Source organism: Oryctolagus cuniculus, chromosome 8, assembly GCF_051225735.1.
Source record: "Oryctolagus cuniculus isolate XC-2025 breed Fujian yellow rabbit chromosome 8, ASM5122573v1, whole genome shotgun sequence".
Classification (NCBI taxonomy): Eukaryota; Metazoa; Chordata; class Mammalia; order Lagomorpha; family Leporidae; genus Oryctolagus; species Oryctolagus cuniculus.
This window is the reverse complement of record NC_142874.1, coordinates 142,963,522-142,979,903: the sequence shown is the minus strand read 5'-3', so window position 1 is coordinate 142,979,903 and position 16,382 is coordinate 142,963,522. Positions and strand designations below refer to the sequence as shown.

At 47.3% G+C, this 16,382-nt stretch overlaps 2 protein-coding genes across 5 annotated transcripts in view; one reads left to right on the top strand and one right to left on the bottom strand.

Annotated features, from left to right (window-relative positions):
• The window catches only part of ANGPT2 (angiopoietin 2), a 58,576-nt gene extending 52,913 nt beyond the window's left edge, over nucleotides 1–5,663 (bottom strand). For both annotated transcript variants that reach the window (XM_002720896.6, XM_008274180.5), the window contains exon 1: nucleotides 4,750–5,663. In XM_002720896.6, coding sequence (XP_002720942.1) covers nucleotides 4,750–5,037 — 288 coding nt within the window. In that variant the 5' untranslated portion in view covers nucleotides 5,038–5,663. The remainder of the gene's footprint in view (nucleotides 1–4,749) is intronic.
• MCPH1 (microcephalin 1) overlaps nucleotides 1–16,382 on the top strand; it is a 248,593-nt gene that overhangs the window by 167,792 nt on the left and 64,419 nt on the right. The gene's annotated exons all lie outside the window — the stretch shown is intronic.

Below are 16,382 nucleotides of genomic sequence, written 5' to 3'. Positions count from 1 at the left end.
AGCAAGGATGGTGTGGGTGTGATGGTAATCACCCACCCATGTGAGGGAACTGAGAAATAGTGTGTGCCTGAGCTCAAATCCATATTCATGCACATCTCTCTCAGCTGTGTGCTGGATCCTGCCAGCCCTGTGGGAGACTGCGTGCCTTGCCATGCTTGCATTCCCCCTAGGAAATCCACACAAGGCTGCCTGTGCAGAGGGCCAGGCGCTGATTTAGAGGTACATGGGGTACCTGCCACCACACCTGCGCCCCTAGGAAATCCACACAAGGCTGCCTGTGCAGAGGGCCAGGCGCTGATTTAGAGGTACGTGGGGTTGTACCTGCCACCACACCTGCACCCCTGAGGTGTTCTTGGGACCAAAGGAGGTGAGCAGTGGAGAGTGCATTAAAGTAACTCCATGCCATGCCCCTACGAGTGCTGTCCCTTCTCATGGTCTCACCACTGATATGCCATGAAGACAGCAGGACTGGAACGTGGAGTGCTTTCCCTGTGTAAGAGCAAGTCCATTATAGCCTAGGAGGGCAGGAGGACAATCTCATCACCAAGGGGGAATGCAGTGGAAAGATAGCAGGCATTGTATCCCCAGATGGGTCCTGTTCAATTAGACCTTATGGGTTGCCCAAATCAATCCTGTTTTCACAGGTCCATCACATAAAACAAACAGGGTAGAAGGGAGAATAGTTTGTGTGCTGGGTTGTCATTATCATTGAGTAACATTCAAATATTCTGCCAGTTTTGCACACCTGCTCTGCACACTGCCCATACCTGTTTGTAACTCATTGCATATTCTCCCTTGATCTCAATGAGGAGAGCACAAAGCTCTCTGGGCCCTGTTGTCATTGTATGAGCAGATATGAAAATATATAAACTAATAAACTACCTTCTCTCTCTCTCTCTCTTTCTCCCTCCCTCTCTGTTTCTCACAACACACACGGCCTCCCAACCCTTTAATTCATCTACTCCTCCTAAATTTTGCTATTTTTTCCCCTAAGTGAAATCTTTCGTCTAACCTCTTTTCATGCCGTTTCTGAGCCAAGACTCTGACTGTGGGATGATGCCACTTCACATGGTTTAAGGAGGAGAGTCGTATGTTTTGATGCTGAATTTGTCACAGTAAAAGGCTCATATAGCCCTCTGTGTACCAGTCTCACAGAGAAAGGAACTGAAGATCAGGAGGAGGGGAAACCACTTCCTATTGTCTTTACCCCTGTCTTACTTTCATAATATTTTTGCTTTATGTTTTAGATTACCCACATGGTGGTAGGGTTTTGCTTTGAACTGTTGTTTTATTGCAAATTGAGAAAACTGTGGTGATTTTGTGCATTTCTGTCAGCACCTGATTCCCACGTACAAGGCGTGATCCTTTCCACTTCTCGGCGTAGCACCTGCTTTACAGATCAGCTTTGGGAGCACAACCTGCCTGTCAACTGTGAAGAGTCCTATTGCTTCAAAACCAGCAGACTTCCAGTGTTCAGCACTGAAAAATGTGGATTATCTAGTGTCTCAACAGGTAGTAAGATGATGGGAGTCCACCTCCTAGTTCATGACTGGGCAGGCAAATAATCGTGTCTTGACAGGGGGACACCTGAGAGTTAGCCCAGGAAGCCAGACAACCTATTTAATAAACAGAGACAGCTTGGCCATAGAAAATGAATATATCTGCATATAGAACACATTTATTATATTTTATGGACTATATACAAGGGTGCTCCAAAAGGTTTATAGAAAAAAAATAATTAAAAGTTTATTTTTCAATGAACTTTTTGAAGTACCCTCCTATAGTAAGCACTTATTATATTATTCATGTTGCATTAGATGCACAATAAACTTTTTATTAAATTTGCACTTTTCCAATTTAAATATATTGTGAGTAGTATCTCTCATATCTTATAAAAGGATACATTATTGTCATTTCTAAAGAAAGATAAGGATTGTGATTCAAGCTTACATTTTCCAGCCTGTACTTACATTGTTTTGTTTTTTTTTTTTTAAGTAAGATGGCAGAGGAAATGTTTACATCAGTTTAATAGGCATTAGACCTGTTTTTCATATTTCTGTTTTACTGTGCTGGAAGTTTGCAGTTGTTGATAAAATATGAGGCATTCTTCAGTGTGAAATAGTTGTTTGTTTCCTTTCCATATTTCCTCTTATCAGGAAAAAAAAATACACTTGATCTCCCAGCAAAATACAGTGCATTTTGCTAGGCTGTTTGGGAGTGTTGTCCCTGGGACAGAGGTTTGGGATATGCAGGATTAAAGGGGACATGGCATGGAGTGCTCCCTGGGGTCACGCTGCTGTGTCTGGCGCACAGACCAGCATGAATTCACTTGTCCCTGTTTGGCCACTGCACAACATGGGGGCTCCCCTGGCGGGCTCCATTCACACTGCTCTGTGTTCATTCAGAATCTGACACTTCCTTTGCCTGCAGATTAAAGGGGCGGCTTGGGATCCTTGATGATGTGCACAGCAGCTTGCTCAGGCTGAGTGCCCTGGCTGTGCTGACTTCCCGGACAGTCCAGTAACTCATCTGCCCTAAACGAGACAGAACCTTGTTTGTGTTTTCCCTCCTGACACCTTTTTAATTTTTAAAAAAAGCATAAAGGGTTTTTGGCAGGTATGTGATGGTGGTTTTGGGTGGTTTTTTTTTTTTTTTTGGCTCGCTCTTTTTGGGTTGGTCGGGGAAAGGAGATAAGGAAACATGAAAAAAAAAAATAAACATCCTAAAAGAAAATATGTAAAACAATGAAAGCCACAGAATTGTCTTTCTGTGCAATCTGTAATTGCATGTGAGGCTGCGATGCTGATGCTTCAATTATGTGGTTTATCTACTATTCCCTTAAATGTTATTTTCCTCCTTATGAGAAAAGCAGTGTTTATTATCTCAGGTGAGAAAACACAGAAGAGAAAAACAAGCGGAGAGGTTACATTTAATCACTGCAAGTGGGTTTCGTATTTGTTTGTTTGCTCTCGTTTCCAAGCCAGAAGCCCAAATCTGCACTTCTCAGGTGCACATTGCCGAGACAGGCTGGGCCCGCGCCAGGTAAACATGAAGTCGCCCCTGGTGATATTTAGCTGAACAGCTAAAGAAAGGCTTTGGAAATACCAGTGTGCTACTATTCAAATATTGACTCACTGAGCCTGGAAAGGAAGAAATTTTGGTTGCAGGGGTGGTTTGTCTGAGAAAGAAACATGAGCTTTGCCTGTGGGGTTGCAGGTATACATTAATGTGGGCTCGATGAAGCAGATACAGTCCAGCTGTGTAGCACTTGGCCAAACTCTTTTATGTTTCACGACTTTATTTTTGGAGATGACCCGAAAGGCAGATTTGGGTGTTTACTGCGTTCGTAATCCCGGGGCCGCCAGCCCTGGCCGGCATTCTGTGCCGCAGGAGCCGTGGGGAGAGTTGGTGAATGTGAGCATGGCAATTCACAAGGAAGTAGGAAGCTGGAGTCGCCAGAGGCTCGGACACAGCTCGCCTGCCACACGTGGGAACCTGTGTTGCTGCACACCGTTGCTGGTTAGCACACTGCATTTGCACAGCTATGGATTTCCGCAGATTTCTAAAGAGCACAGTGACCCTCTTGGGCGACTTTACCCACATTGCTAATGACTTTCATATCACATTGTCTGTTCCTGATGGGTGTTTGGGTAAGTTCTTGTTGTTTTCTGCTCTTTGATTGGGAGCAACCCCTCTCGTCATAATAACCAGCCGCGCTGGGAACACTCATTCATTTAGACTCAGGCGCAATTTAGTCGCTTCCTCTCTGAAGATGGGGGAGTTAATGAGAAACACAGATTAGGAGCCAAGTCCTATTCTGCGACTCAGATAAGGTGCCCTGACAGAAGGCTTACGGGGGAAATGAAAGCCAGAGAACACAATTACACTGTTCTGGGGGAAAGTGCTGAATGAGGCTCACCAACTCGTAAAAGGTTTTATGTGGCTTTAAAGACTCTCCACCGCGTGAGCTTTGTCATGTGCTGTCGTCATTATAATATTTAACAACTGATCTATTCACTGGTTTTGTTCAAACTTCCCTTAGAGTACATATGGTCCATATAAAGCAAATCCCAGGGTCATTTGAGGTTTTCTGTGAACATGATGATTCGTGAAAGGAAAAACAGAACTTTCAATATCGTCTTTCGGTTATGCTCTCCATAAAGTCTGTGAACAGTGGGTTGATCATAGCTCTGGGAACAAACTATCAGACCATCTCATCATGACATCCCTCGAGCATTAGGGTCCCACATGGGGCTGCACGCAAAGCAACCCTCAGGGTCGAGCCTTGGGATCTGAGAAACGAGGGGCTGCTGTGTTGCATTTCCTCTCATTTACCAAGAGTCACAATCTGTTTTCGTAAATAAATTCAGGAAATTGGTAAAGCACTTGACTCCATCCGTTTGGTATCAGCAATTAACGTGATTGTCACGTTTTTCCTGGCTCTGCTCTGCTCGCGCTCACAGCCTCCCTTGCGTGCCTGTGAGCAGCGTCCTGCTCTGGGGGTGTTCAGAACCCAAACGCAGCAGCAGTTTTACGCAGAAGTACACTTCTCTGCTTCCTCAGCAAAGATTTCTCACTTAGGAGTCTCTGTCCTGACTCCCGCATTCTTTGCAAAAAAAAAAAAAAAATCCTTTCCACGTTCCACCCCATGACTACTTGGAATAAAAGAAAAGATCCTCCATCCCAGGCTACCTGCGCCCTCACCCGCTTGCGCTCTGCCTCGCTTGGACCACAGACGGGCTCTCCTACCTTCATCAGCCACTGCGTGTTGTTCTCCATGATGCTCTCCAGCACTTGCAGCCTGTGCACCGAGTCGTCGTAGTCGAGGGGCGCGTCCCTCTGCACAGCGTTGGACACGTAGGGGCTGGAGGAAGAGCGGCAGTTGTCCGTCTCAGGCAGCAGGAACGTGTAACTGCAGGACCCGTGCTGCACTTGGTACTGCTTCCTCCCCACGCTGTCCATGCTCTTCCGAAAGTTGCTGTAGGCTGCGGCCAAGACAAGATCACAGCTCAGGCTAAAGAAAACAATCCGCCACATTCTCCCTTTCTTTGGGCAATAAAACCACCAGCTTAGCAAGCGTCTGGCACTCGCGAGCCCAGAGTCCTCAGCTGCCGTCTGAAACGCCGGGCTATGCTACCATGGCTGAGCCCATTAAGGAAAGTCCGTCTTTTCCCTCCTCTTCCAGGAGCAAAGTTGGTTTTAATGCTGCTGTCCCTCCCGGCATGCAGTAAACTGAGGTTGCAGCGGGACGAGCAGCCTGGCTCACCCAGGAGGGCTGCAGCAGCCTCAGAGAGAGCAGCCTTCCTGCAGCTTTGTTTCTCTTTCCCCAGATTCTACAGTGTCAGTATCCGAATCAATCACTTTCCTTTCCTTATATGATAAGTTGATAAGAGCAGCCAGACATGTGCAGGGAGCTGCTCCGCCCTCCTGGCTTCTCCGCTATCTTCCTGTAGGGGGGTCACTAGCCAGGGAACAGGAAAACGCCGAGCCTAATGCTTGCGGTGCGGCCAGGCTGTAGACTGCAGAAGCCCCCTGGGAAAGCCGATCGGTTTCGGCACCCCTGGGCCCGGCCCAGGCCCCACCCTGATTAAGTATTTCCTAGAGAGAGCTCTCGAGCTCTTTTGTCTGAAACTCATTTCGCGGCGCTAAGCTGGCAAAATATCTGAGGTAATAACTTTAACTTTAAAGTACAATGAAAGTTCCTGTTTTTTCCTTTAGGAATAAAAATACTACAACTATGTCAGGGCTTCAGTTTATTTTTGTTATTGCAAATAAAGAGGGAGAAATTTGGCTCATGTAAACTGTGTGCCTTTTCACAGGGAAAAATAGTTTCCTTGGTATTACTTGACTTTTGAACTGTTTAGCTAAGTTATACAAAGTTTTCATTTTAAAACAAGATGATAGGAAGATCCAGTTTTATCAGATCATGCTGCAAAGATCATTTGCTAAGCTTTATCTCTTTTCTTTAAAAGTCCATTTCAGTATTCAAAATAAACTTAATATACTCTACTGATGATTGGATTATTAAATTACAATCAAAAGTCAGAGGAATCAAAAATTACACAGATTTGCTGAGAGGAACACAGACTTCTTCACCTAATCAAAATTTGCTCAGATCTCCTCATTTTCTATCATTATCCATTGAATGAGTTCATGTTGGACTCCAGAAAATCACTTCCTTTTTTTTTTACTTAAGCTCTGATGTCTTCATCTGTAAAATTCAGCAGCTGCACTAACTTCTAAGATGTTTCTATCTCACCATATCTATGGCTCTGTAAGTCCTTTGATTGAGCCCCTTCCTTTAAGAACTAAAACTGGAAACTCGGGATTTAAAAGCCTGCTGACCGACCAGCACAGGAAAATGACCCCACAAACCCGCACAGGAAAATGACTCCAGGCCTTTGCTGCGCCCCATTTGTGCTCCCGTGTGCAGGATGCACTGTCCCCAGGTGACACCACAAGCAGCTGCCACACACCACTCTGCACCCTCTGAGGAGGGGTCCGTGGGCGTGCCCTGGAAGCGGCTCCTGGGGCAGGATTCCCACCAGGGGAACCAATGAAAGAAAATGCGCTCCAGGGACAGGGGACAGGGCTCTAAGACGAGTCCCTGTTAGAACCCTGGTGCTGGGGGCCCCAAGCAAAGACTCGACTTCACTCAGCCTCACTCACCCTGCTGAGAAAGTGCAGCCTGTGGTTTTCTGGACCCCGGGGTTTTAGGATGGCTTTAAGATGGGATGAGGTAGTGCATGCGATTTGGAAATGTCAGTTCCCTGTCTTTAAAGGGACCTTCTACTAAACTGGACTCGGGTTCCCCGCCCTTGCATAGTGACACCCGTGCCACACTCTGATTCCACATGAAACAGCAGCGTCCGTGCACGTTCTGAGTGTAGTCCAGGGCTGAAAAGGCGCGGCAGAAGGCCGCCCGCAGCCCTTCTCGGCCATGGGTCTCCTCCTGGGCCCTGGGGAGCGAGTTAGAAACCTGCGCGTGTCGCTAAAGGGACCATGTTTGCGCAGCCGCAGGCCCGGCTTTGCTCACGCAAGGCTCGGCCTTGCTTGTGGGCGCCGAAATTTGAATTTCTCATTATTTTCATTTTCCTGCAATCTTTTCTGGATTTTTTTTACAACCATTTAAAAATACATACTCAGCTCTCAGACTGTTCACTACCGCGCATGGGCAGTAGTTGGCTGACCTCTGAGTTAGACCCCCAGGGACAGCCAGGGTCAAGCAAAGTCTCTGCCGCCTGAGCTAGACTCCTGAGTCTGGCCGGGAAGTGCTGGGGAAAGGGGCACAGGAAGACCCAGTGAGAAAGTGACCCCAGGACGCTGGCTGGGAAAGCCGCATGCGGAAGATGTGCTGGGAAGCCTCGTGCCTTGGTGTGCCGGGCACAGAGTGCTCCCGCTGGCATAGGGTGCACAGCCAGGAGGGAGAGCCGCGCTGGGAGCCGCATGGCCATGGTCTGCGGACCCGTGAGAAGCCCCAGGAGCAAAGGCGCTGTGTGCGAGCTTCTCCAGGCAAGGCCTGACTGTGCTGCTGCTGTCGAATCTCGGGCTTGGACGACTGGCTGACAGGGTGGCTGAAAATAGACGAGGTGTAAATTCAGGGCTGCTGTTACAGGCGGGCCAAACCTGCCCACCTGCCCGGCACGGCTCGCCATGCTCCCAACACTTGTGCCGGGCACTCGTGTCCCTGCCCCAACATTGAATGTGCAGATGTAACCACCCTAAGGTACACAGGGGACGGAAAAACCACAGTTCACTGCCCCCCAAAGGACAGAGGCCAGCATCACAAAGAACTCAACTACTGACCCTCGCTCCGTGTAAACCCTGTGACCTCTGCTCCCATCCAGTGGCGTGGGTGATGGGCACAGACCCGCTGCTGTCCAGCTCAGAGTCACACCTTTGTAGAACCTTCCGGTCACCCAGGGCCATCTGTGCAGCTCTCTGAGATGTTTTGCTTTGCTTGCACGGTATTACAGGGAGCCAGAAACCCAGAAAGGTGCCAGCTCAGTCAGCACCCAGCAGGACGGCCTGAGCCGTGGGTGCCAAGGAGAGTCCCCAAGTGGCTTCTGCTGTGGTCCATGGAGCCAGTTTATATGCAGGATTTCACCTGGTAGTTCTATCCTGGGACAGATCTAGCTGTGGAAGTGGGCCCTGGAACCTGACCCAGGGAGAGACATGGTGCTGCTGTCCCCATGGACAGAATCCCAGGAGACACGGCAAATGTCCCTTTGCCAAAGGCCTGGCTAATGGAAGGACACGCCGAACATGCGGGTGCCCCTGCGTCACAGCACAGTCCTGCTTCAGCCTGTTTCCACCGCCCCTCCCGAGCCAGGCTCCTGTCTTCAGCCTCACCCCGCCCAGCTGGAGTCTGCCTTCCTCACGTCATCGCCGCCTGCGGGACTCAGAGGTGGTGATTGGCACAGCTTTTTTGGCCAACACGGCCTCAAAATTTGGAAAGTGCCCTGTTGCTATATGAGGATTCTGAGTGCTGAAATGCCCTTGAAGATGAAGCTGGGACACCAGAGTTTGATTTTAGCCATTGCAGACAGACGGGCACTCTCGGGGACTCTCGGGCGCCTGGCACGCTGGGGCCAGCAGGGACGTCAGAGATTTCTTGGCCATCTCTCCTCCTTCTCTGTCCTTGGCCTGTTTAAAATTGGCCAAATAAAACCAGTCAGCATGTTTATAAATCCACCCTAATGCTCAGTGTACAGGGGAAAACGTTAGGAAGGCCACTAGTAAAACTTAGGATGAAGAGAAAGCTGTATCACTCCTCCTCCTCACCTCCCCTTCCCTCAAAATTGTACTCCTTAATTAATGAGAACTTTAACAGTAGCCACAAGTGGCAAAAAAGAAAAAAAAAAAAAAAGAAGAAGAAAAAGAAAAAGAAAAAAACAAAGAACCTCCAGCCTTCAGGGAGCAGGCGCTCATACGGCAATTTCTTCCTATGCCTGTTGCAAGGGCTCTGTCTCTGCCCCGTTGGGCCTGGGTATTGAGCTGGATTTGAGGAACCATAAGTGCCATCTCTACCCATTTTGCCAAAACGTGGCTGTCAACTCTTAGCACCCTACAGAGCTGCTCTTTGTGTTGAACTCATATTAAACCCCAAATCTGGAATGCTGTAAGAGCCATGGGATTTGGGAAAAGTACCAGAGGAAAGCCCCTTCAGGTTACTGTAAAAATAGAAGAAAAGGAAGAGAAGTATAAACACACGCATGTAAGTGTGCAAGGTGCCTTTGTCCCTGTTACGGACAGAAAGCCAGGGCTCAGCAAGGTGAGAAGGCACGCATTCTGTCAGTGCCTCTGTGCCTGTTTCTCCTACGTTAGTGGTGAGGAAGCAAAGGGGGAATTTCAAGCAAAGATTTCTACCCCAGTTTTAGTATAGGCAAAGTCATCCTGCTTCGGAGAAGATGGAGAGGGGCCATTTAATGCCATCTGTCTGTCACCCCCATGCCCCCAGACCCGCTCCCCAGGGATGGAGCCCATCTCACTGTGGTGACTTGGTGGCCTTCAGTGGTCTAAGTGGAAGCCCCCAGGCACCTTCAGTGTCACTACTTGTGGCTCTGTGGACAGGAATTCTCCCTTTGTGAATCCACAAACCAATTCACTGCTGTAGACTATAAATCAAACTGTTAGTCTCAGGATCCCAGGGAATTCCGTGCATCTGTTAAGCTTTACGTACACATTCTGCACTTCCCTGGTGTCCACAATGCCTTGCTCACTTTCTTGACCTGTTCCGTTTCATGTGGTACAGGTAGCAAGGAGGGCATGGAGGGCTTTGAGAATAGGAAGTTTCTGAAATGAAGTGCAGTGCCGACAGTAGCACAATTGCCTGTCCCGATTGCAATTACATAAGTATATGTAGCCTTGGACGTAGAATAGCTGGCCGGGTATCTTTAGAGCATAGATTAAGCATCATCTACCTACATTTCGGCGGCATTGGCCTTGCTATAGAATGTTCCTTTGCGAAAGGTGAGGAAATGTATATTTTGTTAAAACATCTGATTGCCAAAGGAGAGAAAAAGCCCTCTGCCAGATGTGTTTTCAGGCCGCTTCCTTTCCTGGGAAACAGTCATTTCCCCTGCATTGCCAGCATGTTTTCATTCGTGGGGTAGATGGGGTGAGTGCAGCTGGTCAGAGCACCGCGCCTCGGGCAGCCCCCCACCTTATCTCTGGCAATTATCTTTCTCCCTGCAGCTGTGTAACTTCTGTCTGACACAGAACCACAGAAACTGCAAGTGGGAAGGATCAGAGTTAATAGGAGAAAAACCCCCATTGTTCACGTGACTCCTCCGGCTCTGGCAGCCTTATTTAGATTCATTAAATGAAAAAGGTACCAAGTGTCCATTCATCCTAAGTTACCTGAGTGTTGACCATGAAACCACATCTGAATGATGTTCGGATGGGACAGACTTTTCTTTTTTTAAGAAACAAAAGGTTCTGGAATCTTTTACAGTTTGCACTGGCAAGAACCAGAGTAGCATCTGCTAAAGTTCTTTAACACTTTAAAGCCACACTGCATACTGTGCGTAAGTTTAAGGGCTCTGAAAGGAAGAGTTTTTTATTTACTAGAAACTTGGGAAATTTCCAAGCCACTGTTTTCTTTTAAGATTTCACCATAAATTCTTTGAATTTTTAGGAATATTTTAGTTTATAAAATTCTACTGTCACAAAAAGTTATCTCAAATGCTGTTTGATTTTTAAATATTTTGATTCTCTGATCTTTTTATGGACTATTTTATCTTTCCATTAGAAAAATGCCAAAAGGGTCAAGATACAAGTCACAACTTTAAAAAAGCGGTGGATGAAATTCTAAAACAATAGATGAGTGCATTAGCCTGATAATATTTTTGCCAGTAATTCTGTGTCCTGTTTTTTCCCTGCAGACAGAAATGCTAAACATTTTTTTTCAGTGAATTGATGTCAGTGATTACTGTGTTGCCTATGACCTGTGTTAAGTCAAATAAAATTTTTCCTTTTATTCACACAGTATTGCATTAGAGATTTCAAAGTAGGTTTATTAATTATAATTTTATATTAAATGATCCTGACTCCGTTGAAAAAAAGATGTAGAAAATCCCAATTGTTGCTTCGGAGAAATGTGACCAGCTTTATCCTCTTTGTCATAAGCATTCCATGAAGACCTGTCCAAATTTCTCACAGAGTGAATTCACCCTTGAAAGTGGCTTAAGGCCATCTAGATTAATCTTTGTTTAATCTAAATTTATACAACTTTTATCTTAATTATTGAGAAACCTTTTTAAAAGACAGAGATAAAAATGTCATATATGCTATTTTCATTAAGATCTATCATCTCTCTTGGTTATAGGTTAACATAAATAAAATTGCTTATGTCAAGAAGTTAAAAAAAAAAACCCACGACCTCCTCATGGTGTTCCCGTCTGTCTGGCCAGCTTACTATGAAAGAATCTTCCTGTGGGAAATGAGGCTTGGTTATGGAGTCACATGTGCAAGTGGTCTCTGAAGCATTGTATTAGAATTAAGATAAATAGCCATGCATATAAGACAGTGACGTCCCCATTTAACTGTATCAGAATACCTTCCTGTCCCCTGGTGAGTCTTAGCTATATGGTGGTAGTTGAAGCCTCTCCCAGTCTTGCGACACACACACTCTCCGACCCTTCCTCTTGAATGCTGTTGCAAGTGACTGGCATGACCCTCCACTAATAACAGACCAGACTTCCCCAAGATGTTCCCTTTCGAGGAAAGGGGCTCAAACCAAAGAAAGTTTGACAGAAAAGAGATCGTAAAAGGAAGAACATTATACGAAGACTGCAGAGAGAGGACATTTATAGCATGGCTAAGGAACCAATTCCTGACATGATTCCCTCAAGAAAAAAAAAAAAATCAATGTTTTTTGAAAGCCCCAACAGTCTTCTAATAGAATACTTTTTCCAAAAGAAAAAAAAATACCTTCCCCAAATTATGGTGTGTATTTCAATGCCTTTCTACATTTTTAAGTCAAAAAGATTTCTTTGGCTGCAATAAAAAAATTTTAGGATTTATTTTATTTTATTTTATTTTATTTTATTTGAAAGGTAGAGTTAGAGAAAGAAATCTTCTGTCCACTGGTTCACTCCCCCAGGTGGCCACCATGCTAGGGCTGGGCCTGGCTGCAGCCAAGAGCCTGGGACTCTGGGTTTCCCCGGGGAAACCAGGGGCCCAAGCACTTGGACCATTTTCCACTGCTTTCCCAGGCACATTAGCAGGGCTCTGGATCAGAAGTGGGGCAGCTGGAACTTGAACCAGCACCCATGTTGGATGCTCATGTTTCAGGCAGCAGCTTAACCTGCTATATCATAACGCGGGCCCCTACAATGTAAATTAAAACAAGAAACTGCAGGAGATGATTCCTATTCAAAGATGCAATTGTCAAGTCCACTTGTAACACTCACCTGCTCCCTCTGCTGGTCTTACAGTAAGTGCAGGGCACACTCTTAAATGATAAGTCACTTAAGAGATATTAATGAATAATGAACCACCTAGAGTGTTTTAATTTTCTTTTTAATGCAAAACATGCCCACAGCATATGCAGAAGGTAAACATTTACACATGTGTGCACACACATCCACACACATTCACACAGTGAAAGGGTATTTCTAGGTATTCATTGAGCATACAGAGAGCTAGAAGCTATCTCTGCATAGCTAGGAAATAAACAAGGGAAGCCACACTTCTGTGACAGCAGAAAAGGACAAGGTCTGCACCGTCTGTCTCCATAGAAGTGGACTTGAAAGACCAGGTCCCGCAGGCCTGCAGTGTGAGAAGGCAGGTGCTCCAGGGGGCATGGCCCTCACTGCGCACACAGCCCGGTGGTTCAGGCAGAGGCACAGCTTGAGGGAGGCTCTGGAGGCAGGTGCAGGCTCAGGGAACATCAGGAAGATTTGTAATGTCCATGTGCCTCTCGGTTGTTCACTGATGCACAAAGGAACTCCTCCACCCTGCCTGCCCTCCTCCAAACCAGGGTAAATCACCCTCCAGGCGGAGAAAATTGCTGTGATTTTTTTTAAAAAAAGATGTGACTGCGGGACTTAAGGGAAATTAGCTATGAGAAGTGTGGTGAAGGGGGAAGTCTTCGGGGTGCCATCCAGAACCGTCTCCTCAATGGTGGGATCAAGAGGCAGGTGTGTCCCGAGGGGTGAGGGTGGGGGGCCCAGGCCAGGGTGGCCAGATGGGAGCTGCTGTGCTCATTCAGATCCGATATTGTGGTGGCCTGGGCTAAAATACAAGTGCTGCGCTCACATGTTTAAGAGGTGCAATCAATAGGACATTGATTGGACATGATGATTCCAGGAATAGGATTGGTTTGGTATTGAGACTAACTTTCTCACTTAAAACAACTAAAAATATTCAGTCCTAAGAACCAATTTTAAAGCATCAACAAAATGACAAGAAAATAGTAGTTCCAAACATCAGTGAATGCAAGAACCCAGGAAATCAGGTGGAGTAGGACACTCCAATCCTCAGGTCACTTGCCAAACCTGGCGAACTTGAGCCTGCTTCTTCAAGGCCTGCATGGTCCAGGCCATAGACCACAGCCAGGGCCCAAACAAGTGCCGTAGTGTAAGGAGGGGCCCAGCCATACTTTGTCTGAAAGAATGCAAGCCGATGTGCCCTGGTCCTGAGCAAGACAGAAGGCAGAAGCTGTCATCTGTAACTCTGCAGCAGAATGCTGTGTGACGTACATGGGGGTTAGGTCCTGGTGTGCACCCGTCCTGCTGCACATCCTAGCTCAGCCACACAGCACGCTGCCGCCCGACTGTCACTCCCCTGTGATGGCAGCGCTGAGGCCACTGCTGCCCAGCCTTGCCACAGAGGATCTGCCTGCATGTCGCTGGCCCATGAGAAGGACAGAATTCACAGTTTCCTGCTGGGTTCCTGGTGTAGGAGAAGTGCCCCAGGGTGCTCTGGCTAAGGAAATCTAATCCAAGCAGCCACGGCCTCTGCCTCAAAGCCTCTGCCTGCGCTGGGCCATGGCCTCGTGCTTTGGGCCTTCCTGGGTTTTTAGCTGGGCGTCCACTCATCTGCCCCTGATCTCCAGGGCCTGTTACTGCTCCAAATGGAAATAAATTATCTAAAGTTTAGGACCTGATAGAACAGAGTGTCCCCAGGCAGACACATTCACAGACCTTGATTTTGCATAACTGACCTTCTAAAAACAAGCTGGGACATACATTGAAAGGAAAGTGCTGTCCCTCAACGTGAATGCAGCATTTATTCCGCTGTCCCCGAGCCAACCGTCTTTAGACAGCTGCCGTCAGCAAAGGCTTTGCAAGAGAACGTTTTGCATGACAGATCTTCAGTCATCAAGGGCCTGCCCACTGTAGAGCTGTGCTATTGTTAGTGGGTGGCCGAGCACAACACGGAATAGCACAGTCCAGTGGATGCTTACAGGGACACACAGCATGGAATTCTCAGTGACCTCACAGCCAGGCAAGCTCACCTGGTGTAAATGACCCAGAACCTATGTCTTCCACCTGCCTCCAAAGTGTCTCTAAGAAAAGTCAAGGTCTCCTGAGACTGGTGTTGTGGGGGAACAAGGTCTCCAGCCTCTGTTCCCCTCTCGCACCTCCGAATTTGAGATGAGGGGTTTTCCTGCCATGTGCTAGGGGGCCTCACTCCCTTACTGGGTAGAGCAGACATGGCCTCTCCTTTCACGAGCAGCTGACACTGCCACCCTGGTGTCGTGTCCTGATAAGTTTGAGCCACTGTGACAGCTCCTGGGAGAGAAAACCACGGAAAATCCTTCCCAAGCTGGTGTTGCGAAGAAAGCACTCAGCCAGAACCTGCAGCTGCTCGCTATCCAGTATCAATTCTAAACAACATTTTACTTGGCAAAGAAAAGTGAGAAAACAAAAGACTTGAAGCCTAAAACTTTGGGAAACCCCTTTCCATAATGTGCTTATTTAGGGCTTAAAAATATGCCTGTTTTCAGAACATAGGAGCTAGTGCCCAACTTTTCTATGCTTATTTATTTATTTATTGTTAGAATACATTTAAAATGTTTTAATGATTAAAAGAGAAAAATACCTGATCATTTTCTGTGCATGTGCTTAAATCTTCCTGTGCAACCGGGTTTTCTCCTTTTTTTCAGAGTAGGCTGTTTATTTCATGACTACTGAAATGCCAGTAATTTGGAGAAAGCAAAATAGATAGAATCAGGTAGGAATTGGCACGGTGCTCAGCTTTGCCTGGGAGGTGTAGACTTGGCCCTGTGCGGAGAGCAGCCCTGCCGAAGTGCCCCCATGTGCAGCATGGGGCGAGAAGGCTGTGAGGTGTGCAGGCTCAGGGCAGGTCTGAGCAGACGTGCACGGCTCTCAGAGAAGAAGCAGGTCAGCAGATAGCACCTGCTGCAGTCCACGCTCGGATGCTGGTCCCAGCAGAGCCACTTGCAGCACCTTGGGAAAGGTGAGACGCTGCGAGTACAGTTTGGATCCTCTGGCTCCGAGATTCCACTATTCCTGGACCCATAGATTTTTGTTGTTGTTTTCATTTTTTTAAGATTTTGTTTATTTGAAATAGAGAAAGATCTTCCATGCTCTAGTTCATATCCCTGATGGCCACAGCAACTGAGTCTGGGCCAGGCTGAAGCCAGGAGCCAGAAGCTTCATCCAGGTCTCTCCTCTACACGGCAAGGGCCCAAGCACGTGGGCTGTCTTCTGCTGCTTTCCCAAGTCACTGGCAGGGAGATGTATCAGAAGCAGGGCAGCCAGGACAGGAACCTGGGCACATATGAGAGGCTGGGGCCGCAGGCAGCAGCTGCATCCGCTATGCCACAATGCCAGCCCCCATAGTTTTTTTTTTTTTTTTTAATTATTATTTATTTGAAAGTCAGAGTTACACAGAGAGGAGAAGCAGAGAGAGAGAGAGAGAGAGGTCTTATGTCCCAGTTGGCTGCAATGGCTGGAGCTGTGCTGATCCAAAGCCAGGAGCCAGGGGCCCCCTCCAGGTCTCCCACGCGGGTGTAGGGGCCCAAGGACTTGGGCCATCTTCAGCTGCTTTCCCAGGCCACAGCAGAGAGTGGGATTGGAAATGGAGCATCCGGGACCTGAACTGGCATTCACAGTGCCCCCCCCCCCTAGATTTTACTAAGCAGAAGTGGCCCAGAAATCTAGCACTAGGCCAGCCATCTAGAACAGAGGAATTGGGTACATTGGGGAAATTCAGATGGGGCTATGGACCCAGGCCCTGTAGGAGCCAGTCTGCCTTGGATCAGAGCTGCCCCCAGGTAGGAAGACCCCCATTCATTTCCTTGAATCCCACTCAGCAAGTGCCTCTTCCGTCTCAGCCTTCCCCACCTCAGCCCCCACCCTCTTTGTCCAATGAGAATAATTGATGGAGTTATTTGGAAAATTAAATGA